This window comes from Cicer arietinum, chromosome 2 (genome assembly GCF_000331145.2).
Source record: "Cicer arietinum cultivar CDC Frontier isolate Library 1 chromosome 2, Cicar.CDCFrontier_v2.0, whole genome shotgun sequence".
Lineage (NCBI taxonomy): Eukaryota > Viridiplantae > Streptophyta > Magnoliopsida > Fabales > Fabaceae > Cicer > Cicer arietinum.
This window is the reverse complement of record NC_021161.2, coordinates 13,991,338-14,002,294: the sequence shown is the minus strand read 5'-3', so window position 1 is coordinate 14,002,294 and position 10,957 is coordinate 13,991,338. Positions and strand designations below refer to the sequence as shown.

The following is a 10,957-nucleotide window of genomic DNA, read 5'->3' as shown; positions in this document are numbered from 1 at the left end:
AAACCCATTTGAATGGAGTTGTCATAATTTGAGTTCGATTTGCATTTGACAAATGAAGGTTGATTTCATGCAACAAATTTGGTAAACATGCATGTCTCGCACGTATCTGAAAATTATGAATATATGGTTAATATTGATAAATAAATTGCAACAATACAAATATAACTAATTTATAAATTCCTTACATTTTTTTCTTTTGTCAGTGTCATGTCTTGAAGCATCAAAACTGCATAAAAATAAATACCAAAATATTAACAAGTCAAATCAACATTCATATTAACATTCTGTTTGGTTACTGTTTCGGCATACAAAGTGTTGCTTCCAACATTCAAAAACTAGCAATTTACCTTGAAGGTATAATAATAAATAATAATGTTTTTGAAACGAGAAAGACAAAAATAGAAACAAAGAAGTCAAAAATAGAAATCCTAAAAATCAAAAAATCCTAAACGAAGAAACTAAAATAGAAACCCTAAATCAATAACTAAAAATAGAAACAAAGAAGCCAAAAATAGAAACCCTAAAAATAAAAAATCCCAAACGGAGAAGCAAAAATAGAAACCCTAAATCAATAACGAAAAACCCTAATGATATGGAAAAGTAAACTTACAATTTCGAAGATACAGAAACGGCAGAAGATCGGCAAAGACGAAGATACAGAAACGGCAGAAGATCGGCAGAATCGAAGAAGATTGGCAAAGACGAAGATACAGAAACGACAGAAGATCGGCAGAATCGAAGAAGATCGGCAGAATCGAAGAAGATCGGCAAAGACGAAGATACAGAAACGGCAGAAGATCGGCAGAATCGAAGAAGATCGGCAAACGAAGAAAACGGAAGAAGAAGAGAAGAAGATGGAATGGTGGAGAACAAGATGGAGAAGAGAGAGAAGAGAGAATGAGAAAAAAAGGGTTTCTGAGGAATAGAATGAAAATCACTAAAATGACTAAAATGTCCATAAGTATATATACGTCTTTATGTTTGTATACGTATACGGTATACGTATACGTGTTTGTATATGTGTTTAAAGATGTGTTTAAATAACATTTCTCAATTTTGTGTCTTAGCCGCCACTCACCACTCTTATCACTCCATTCTTCATCTCCGTTCCATTTCATGATTATTGAAGCTAATCTTCCGAAGAAAAAAGTAAGATGGTCGTTGTAGCATAATAGAACAAAATTTACTTTAGTTGTAGTGATTCTTACTCTATATTTGTATTTCATTTATGTTATTTGAACTCCATACAATTTGTAAAATGGTTATTGCTAAATTTCTATTTGTTAGTTTTTTTTTTTTTGCTGAAGCTCAAAATGAGCTAAACACTTTTTTAGTTGGAGAATTTAATGATTTATAAGTATGTCAATGAGTTTATGTTAAGGTGTGTTTAGTATATATTTTGTTGTCCATCTCATATTAAAATTGTGGAATTAAGAAATGCAATTTTCTTAAAAATAATTTAATTAATGATAATAACCAATTTTAGGACATTGTTTTTGGTAAAAGTCACATTAATGTTCGACCTTCTAAAAGTGCTGAAAAACACAAGAAATTGAAAGTTTGAATTGTGTTGTGTTATTTTTAAATTATATATTCATTTATTTGCATAAATGCTTTATTTATCAAAATATTCAACTTACTCTTATAAATTATGTTTAGTGAAAATAAAGTTGAATCGTAAAGTTGAACTAAGATAGAGAAAGATGAAGATACATATAATTTTATACTAGTTCACAATGCAACAATTGTTACATCTAGTCATCCCCTTATAGAGAGATTTTACTTCAGTATCATTGATTACTTAATCCACTATTCTAATAATAGCATACAAGTATTATTTATTCTACCTCTTCAAGCTTTAAGTATTCTTCTTTGGTCTCTCCAGGTTGTGCACGTATTCTTTACTCTTACTCTTCATGTTTTTTAGGCTTTGAGAATTCTTTCCCCTGTCACTCCAAAATATTGTCGCTAGAACCATTCTTCAACATTCTGGCCAATTGTCGTTGAGGTTCATTAGTGTTGTTGCTACTATCGAGGTAATTTACATCATTACATATTCAATCCTATATCAGTTCAAGTATATTAAATACAACATGGAAGTGTCCGTTGAGATATTTATGTTGGAGGTCCTTTAGTGTATGGCCTTTTCACTTTAGGGTAAGGCATGTGTACTCCATTTGTAGAAAGACAACATGTATCTTCATGGGTTTCATCAAATGAACCGTTCAAGCATATTTATTCGTTTAACTCAAGTCAGATCAGAATCCCATAAATCATTCCTCATAACTTGTATGAAGTCAGAGGAAACAAGATCAGATGATAGGAAAGTCATAGTATGTCTAGCAGACTATCAGAGCATACATATTCTAGATGATTATTAGAGGATGCGCATGAATATAGGATACAATAATCAGAGGATATTAACTCTTTGTTAGAGCGTTGACTTCTCTATAGATATTGACTTTGTCATAGCATTGACTTTATGATAGGAGTTGACTTTTCAAAACATTGACTTTACTAGAGATGTTGACTTTTCCAAACATTGACTTTACTAGAGGTGTTGACTTTTCCAAAATATTGACTTCTCGTTAAGTGTTGGCTTTCTTCAGAGGTAGACGAAGTCAGACGCTTGCTTGGATTCATCAGAGGCAACTAAGTTAGACACTTTAATGTGGTCATCAGAGGAAACTTAGTTAAAGCACCGCTTGCATCTCCAAAAAAAAAACCGAATTAGAACATTGTCTTACACTATTAGAGCCAACATTTGCATACTATTGCTTGCATCAATAGAGCCAACATTAGCAAATTTATGAGTTGTAAATAGATTTGTATCATTTGCAGACTATTGCTTGCATCATAAGAGCCAACATTTGCAGACTATTGCTTGCATCAATAGATTTGATACATTTTCACAAGGTATGAGTTGTAAATAGTCAAATTTATGGTATGATGCTATGAAAGAAGAGATGAATTTTATGAAATATAATAACATATGAGATGTTGTTAAATTGACTAGTGGTTTAAAAGTCATAAGTTGTAAATGGTTCTTTAAGATAAAGACTCATTAGACAACATTGAGAGATATAAAGCAAGTCTGATTACTAAAAGATTCACTCAAAAGGAATGAACCAATTACAAGGATACTTTCTCTCTTATGTATGTAAGAAAGATTCTCTTTATATCATTTTATCATTATTTGCTTAATTTGACTTAGAACTATCAAATGGATGTGAAAACTATATTTTTAAATAGAGATATGGAATAAGAGGTTTATATAAAATAACCAAAAGGATTATCTTTTAATGGTGATGAATGTATGTTATGCGAGCTTAAATAATCCATGTATGGACTCAAACCAGCTTTCCATCAATTGTTTTTTAAACTTCATAATGTCATATCTTCCTTTCGATTCATGGATAACATTATGGATCAATCTATATAACAAAAAAACAGTGAGAATAAAAGTTGTTTCCTTATATTTTGTATGTGGATGATATTTGGCTTGGTACCAATGACAAAGAGTTTGCTATATGAAGTGAAATAATTTTTCTCTAAGATTTTTAATGCTAAGGATATATATAGGTGATACATTTTATGTCATTAAGATTAAGATATAAAGAGATAGAGTTCGTGGAATTATGGGCTTGTCACAAGAAGCCTTTATCAATATGGTCTTAGAAAGATTTCAGATATAATAGTGTTCGTCATGTGTAGCACTTATTATGAAGGGTGACAAGTTTCATTTCAACCAGTGGCCGAAGAATGATTTTGAATGAGAAAAAATGTGTAATATTCAATATGCTTTTGTTGTTCAAAGGCTAATGTATGCTCATTTTTTCACAAGTACAAACATTGCATTTACAATTGGGATGATAGGTCGATATTAAAGTTCTATTTATAGAACATTGGAAAGCCACAAAAAAAGTGATCAAGTACCTTCACGGAATTCGAGACTACATTCTCATGTATAGACGAACTGGAAATTTGGATGTCATTGGATTCTCTTATTCGAACTTTGTTGGTTATATGAATTCAAGAAAATAAACATCAGGTCCCATTTTCATGTTAGCCAGTGATGAATCTATTTCTTGGAAAATTTCAAAGCAAACCATGATCGCTACTTCCATAATGGAAGCTGGAATCATATCTTGTTTTAAGGCTACATCACATGGTGTATAGATGAAGAATTTCATTTATGAGTTGAGAATTGTAGATTCAATTTCTAGACCATTTAAGATGTATTGTGAGAATTCAACTGCAGTTTTTATGGTTAATAATAACAAAGTGGTAGATCAAACAAACATAGTACTTAGCTATAGGAGAACACTTTAATGATCAAACAGTTCTTATTGAACATATTAGCACTAATTTGATGATTGTTAATCCTTTGACTTAAGGCATGCAAGTGTCGAATTTTAAGGACCGCGTGGAAAGGATAAAACTTAGTTCCAATATTTGATTTTTGTTGTAAGAACGATCTTAGTTTATGAAATACTATTTATGATATTTTCTCATATTTTAATTTTATTCAATATACACATTTAATCAATGAGAATTATCTTTAAAGTTTTGAACCAGAATAAACATAGAGGTTATAAATTTGTTCATTAAATTGTATGACTTGTTTAGAAATAATGTACATTGTGGTACATAGAAGATAATATTCGATTATAGAGAGTATGGCGTTATGATCTATGTGTTTTGTTTTTTATTAATATGAGTGATGAAATGTACTGACCAAGTGGGACAATATTAATTTTAGTTTTTCCATTTTTTTACATGTAGTAATTAACTCTAAGAACATCTCCAACGGTTGTCAAATATGTTTGTCCGCTAGTTAGCATGTAGTTACCTAATAAGTGCACATTGCGATAAACTACTTATTAAGCATAAAGTAATTTACACATTTCAACCCATTATCTTAGTAACTGATCACTTCGTATTGCACGTTTCCAAATTTTTGTTATGGACAAAATCTATTGACATGTACAAGATACAAAAATTTGCCTTTTAGAAAAATATAAACTTTACAACAACTTATTTATAATTAACGATCACAACAAGGTCGTCACCAATTGTCAAAATGTAAATCTTAAAACAAATAAATTACAACAACTATAAGTATTTAATTGGAAGTTCCTTTTAGAAATTCACCACTCACTAAATTTTGGGTGCAAGGCAACTCTATAATCCACATTAGAATATTAATGTAGAAATTAATTAGGCTTTTGGAGGAGGAAGCAACCATTTAGAAGCTTCAATCGATCCAAGCGTAAGGAAAGGTTTAACCTCTGCATCAGTAAGTTGTCTTGTGATAGGTGCTCGCCCTTTGGTATCTGCTCCTGGTCCTGTGTTCATGTACTCTCCAAAATATGAAGTTCTGTGCATAAAATCATGTAATAGTTAGTACATTATTAACTATTTAAAAAATATAAGTACTTTAAACTAATTAAATGTGTCTACGTCGTGTCAATGTGAGTAGATAGTATATTACTAAAGTTGAATTAAGGAGTTACTTGTCATATTCAGGGTGCCTGTTGTTACTCCACCCTAATGGATTTAGAACACTACTCAAAGTTGAATAAGCAAAGATAACTTTGGAATAAGCCATCCATGCTCTTCCTAAGTAAGTGCCAGTTCCAGTTCCAGTTACATCACAATGCACAAATGTGTATAAACTCTTCTCTGATTCACTTTTTCTTGCTTGTGCCACTATCACTGTCATTTCAGCGTTACCAAGTACTCTCAATTCATTTTTCTGCATCATAAAAATCATGATGTTAGGCCACAATTGCGGTCGCAGACTTGTTTAAAAAAAACTCTTAATTACATGTTACATTTCATGAAAGTATATTTACTTACCAAATATAATGACCTTCCATTTCCAAAAATGAAGTCCACTGTGCCTTGGATTAAGCAATCTTTGAAAAAGTGTATATTCTTGTCATCACAAATTGTGTCCTGGAACCCCAAAAACTTGCAATTATAAAATGCTGCTTTGTCACCTGTAATTCTCATTGCAACTGCTTGAGCACCTGACTTTTTTCCATCAGGTCTTGGTGCAGAATTCTGTACCATCAAGTTCATACCAAAAAGCAAACAATCATAAAAAATTACCAATCACCAATAATCAACCAATTGACTCTTTATATTTAGGTTAATGTGATTTAATTTTATAGTAAAGGTTCAATCTCTTCTTAGATAAAAAAAAAAAATATCTATCTGATATCTAGAAATAGTAAAAGCCAATATCGTCCTTTAAAATCTTAAATATCCATCAAATTAGTGTTATTAAGACAAATATATATTTTTTCAAAGACAATTTTGACCTTTACTTGCAACTTTAAAAAACCAATGCTAGTTGTCACGACATTTTGTCTCACATTTTCGGTTAACCAATTAAATTTTATTTTGATTGGAAAACACGTTTGAGAAAGAGCGTGAATATTGTGTCACGATATAATTTTTGGATCCATGAGGCTTTCGTGAGAAATATAATTTTGGATTCTTAAGTATGAAGATAGTATACAAACCGATATCATGATGTTAGAAGCAACAAAATAATCTGATTCAACAATCAGTGTAGCACTATCAACCGTGCCATATTCTTGTGCAGTACCACCATATGTCAAATTCGGCATATTGCTTGGTGTACCAATAAATGTAATAAAAGGCTTTGTCTTTTCAATTTTAATTTTCTCCTGATAATTTCCACCACCAATATTCAGAATCACACGTTGGGTGTTCCCACTTGGAATGCTATTAATGGCATCAGTTATGGATTTGAAATCACCACTACCATCTTGATTTACTTTCACAATGGTAGCATTTGCCTCTGCAGTTACCAATGCAGGGTCAAGGGTGCTTTTTCTTTGTTCTAATGGACCTATATTGCTATTGAACCATGAATCTACTTCGGCTCTTTCAGCAGGGACTGCAGCATTGTCATCTGATAATACAACATTGGCGCTGAACAATGCTACTATGATTGCAACATTGATGGTAAAGGTTCTTGTTTTTGAGGTCATATTTTTTGTTTTTGATTTTGTTTCTATGTTTTTGTTTTCATAGGTGATGATTAGTTTTGGAATTTATATGATAAATGTTTTACTGAATTTGGGGAGTAGTTAATTTGATTCAATCATTTTTTGTGAGGAAAGCTAAAATTAAACATGGAGTTAATTGTGCATGATTTCAAGTTCATTGGTTGAGAAACTATACTATATTTTAGTTTAACATAAAGTTTTCTAAGAATTTTTCGTTTCTAACCATACAAATGTGTAAGCCGAAATTGAACAGTTTCTACACCAGAAACTCTTTAGAGTTTGGCAGAGTAATTCTAGGACGTGAATTGAATATTGAGAGGAAATTTAGTGTAACTAGTCATCATAATTTAGTATGTTTTTTCATTAATTTATATGCATCCAATCTGCTTAAAAAATGGGACTAGCGGAGGAATATTTTCTTCAACGTATTTATGATTTTCACTACTATAATTACATATTATATTATTACCAGAGGTAATATCTATCATTAAATTTTAGAATAGTAAATATTTTGGAAAAATATGAAAGTAATTAATATATTTGTTTAAAATGTTTGATGAGGGTCAAATATAATCATACATTGAGAAATTCCTTCAAGCATTCTAATGTGCACTATTTTTATCAGATGTTCAAATTTTCTACTTTTTTATAATAATATTTTTCAAATTTTTTAATGAAATTCAAAAATATATATTTAGTTCTTTAAGTTTATTTATTTATTTTTTATTTGGTTCAAATTGCATTCATTTGCATCATTAGTCATTAAAAAATATTAAATTATACATGCAGTTATTTAAGTTTGAAATTTTTTTCAAATTACTATCATGAAATGTTTAGATCTAATTGAAATATTGGAACAAGTTGACTATCTTAACTACTTTGCATGTGAATGAAGTTAAAGACATTAATTATGTTGATAGACCTTTATTACCTTGTTTTTAAAGTTATATGTGTGTTTAAATTGTTGTAGAGAAAATCAAAAAGTATATGCCATTTATAAGATTTAAATAATGTTTTGTGAAGATTAATATGAAGGACATATTGTTGCTGCATTTGGTAAAGTTTCAAATGATCAAAAACTTTCATTTGAATTAATTATTGTCGAAATTGAGATAAATGACATACGAAGCAAACAAAATGTAACTTAAAAGATCATATCGAAATAAAATAAATTTAAAAGACTTAACTGAAAATTGAGTTAAACATAAAGGATTATAGGTGTATTTTTGCCTATTTTTTTATAATGCAACTTATAGTATTTCCCACATAAAAATAGATTTGGCAAAAAAATTTGACCAAAACAAAATTAATATATCTATTATAATATATTAAAATAACATCCCAAATTACTTTATTGACAAATCAGTGCTTTGTATGTCATGCAATGTTATTTGTGTCACCTCATCTTTTTTTCTAGGTGTCACCTTCTAGAATTGTTTCGCTAACTTTTTCCTTCTACGCCTTTTGTTTAGCCCACATATTAAAACAGTTATAATTTATGAGTTACAGAGTATTTAATTAGTCTAATTATAATATATGTTTGATCAACATGTGTAAACATGTTTTTGATGATGACAAGACCACCAACTATGGACAATGCAGCAAGATCAAAAAGAAGATCAAACCATCTTGAATAAGCTTCCAAATCCAAATAATAAATGAGTAAATATAAAGGTATATGATACAAATCAATAGTTCAAATACTTGAGAACAATTCATATTTACATATGCATTTAACATGTTTTCGAAAAACAAAAACAACATTAACAAATCATTTAAAATCATATTTTTGACAATTTGCATAAGTGTATTCGAATACACCATGTTGTATTCGAATACAACTTAAGTCAGAAGCAAAAACGTTAAATGGTGTATTCGACTACACACATCTGTAGTCGACTACAAGCTAAGTCAGTAGCCAAGTGTATTCGACTACACACATCTGTAGTCGACTACAAGCTAAGTCAGTGGCCAAGTGTATTCGACTACACCCATATGTAGTCGAATACAAGTTAAGTCAAAGGCTAAAATACATTGATCTGTATTCGACTACACTGATGTGTATTCGAATACAAGATGTAAAATTTGAATTTTTTGAACGTTACAAAGACGTGTATTCGAATACACATATACTGTATTCGAATACACCTGGAAACATTACAATTTTTCAGATCTGGAATGCCTCTAGAACATTGTAATTTTTCATCAAACCTTTTGGATCAATGGCCACGAATCTGAAAGGATGTTTTATGAAGTATAAATACCCCATAACTTCAGATCAAAAATCAACCATCCTTGAATTAATTCATTTGAACAACTTTGAACAAAATTCTGATTTTTCTAAGTACTTGCATTAGATTTTCATATCATTCTAAAAAGTTCTCAAGTACTTGAATTACTATTGAGTTGTTTATCAATATACCACATCTTAAATTTATTCAAACCTTATTGTATCATTTGTACAAGTAAGATAGTGGTGTGCTATCTTAGAAGAATTGTTAGAAGTTTTGTAGCAAGAATCCCAGGGTGGGAATTGTACATTTTCTGACAAGTAGTTGATTAATCTCTTGTGGTGTGCAAGAGGACTGGACGTACCCTTGGTTATAAGGGGAACCAGGATAAATCTTATCGTGTTCATTTACTTACTGCACTTGTTATTAAGCCTTGTTCTTAAACTCAGAAAATCCAATTACCATATCACTAAAAACAAGAAAATTTACTAACACCTAATTCACCCCCCCTCTTAGGCGTACTTCTATACTTACAACATGGAATTTATAACATGGTTAAAAGGACACAGAAGCTATGTGTTTGATCAAAAGTATTAGATGTTTTCTTGGTAGATTTCAGGATGAAACTGGATGAAGTTTGACAAATGTCAAAGAGATGTGAACATCATGGAATTGTTGAGAAGATGAGGCTTCTATTTGGGATAACATTTGGTACTTAGGTGTCAATGAAAGAGACTGGTATTGAAGTTAAGGGAGTTAAGAGAGCGTTGCACATTAGGAGTGAATACTCCTTTGGATAGATAAAATACGCTTTGAGGAATTGTCGATACCTTGAGGGGAAAAGTCGAGCATTCGAGTTAGACTAGATTCGCAACTTGGATTATTAAGTATGAATCTCATAACGAGTGTAGAAGTGAGACCATGTATTTAGTTGATAAGTGACAAATCTCCTGGTGGTTTAGGAGATAGTAAGTATGGATAGTGATATTGGATGAAACTATAGACACGTAAGTGTGAATTTTGAGCGATGTTCGGCAAAACATAATGAGTTAGGCCTTGATGTATTGAACTCTATGTTACCATTAAGTGGAATTTGAAGTATCGAGTACGGGAATACTTCGAGATGGCGGTAATATAAGTTTTGAGAGTCTATTAAAGGATGGGAATTACTAAGAGGATGTTAATATTTTGATAGGTCAGAAGGATTATTCGAGATTTGATTTGGGACCCTAAAATGGTTGATTTTTTCTTTTTTGTTGATGATTTAAAATCCGCAAGGTTGGATGAAGGACCAATTGATGCTTAAAACTTTCATAATCGAAGGAGTTGAGGCGGGCAAGTGATAAATAATTCATGTTAAGAATGGAAGTGTTTGGAGATTTTGAGGATCAAATTTTAGAATCTTATTCAATGATAGAAAGTTAAAAAGAAGAAATGTAACAACTGAGTTATAGTTTAGTTGTTGGTCTTGGGAAGTCAAGCGTGAAGATTTGAAATGATCATTTCAGTAACTGGATGGACGAAGAAAGGTATGTGAGTTTTTGAGATATTGTACTGAAAAATTTATGAAGATGAAGTTATAGATAATTAGTTCTTAAGAAATGCTTATGGGGAACGCTTGAGGAATAATTCTTTAGAACGTTCGATTGTTAGGATTCTTTCAGTTCGTATCTCGGTGAA

General features: G+C 30.8%; 1 protein-coding gene across 1 annotated transcript; it reads right to left on the bottom strand.

Moving 5' to 3' along the window:
* Positions 1 to 4,934: 4,934 nt before the first annotated feature.
* LOC101489834 (pectinesterase PPME1-like) lies at positions 4,935 to 7,060 on the bottom strand. The gene is made up of 4 exons (XM_004516382.4): positions 6,534 to 7,060; positions 5,863 to 6,069; positions 5,517 to 5,758; positions 4,935 to 5,380 (listed from the first exon to the last, which is right to left on the bottom strand). The coding sequence occupies exons 1-4, from the start codon at positions 7,026 to 7,028 to the stop codon at positions 5,221 to 5,223; spliced, it is 1,104 nt and encodes a 367-aa protein (XP_004516439.1). The 5' UTR covers positions 7,029 to 7,060; the 3' UTR covers positions 4,935 to 5,220.
* Positions 7,061 to 10,957: the final 3,897 nt, after the last annotated feature.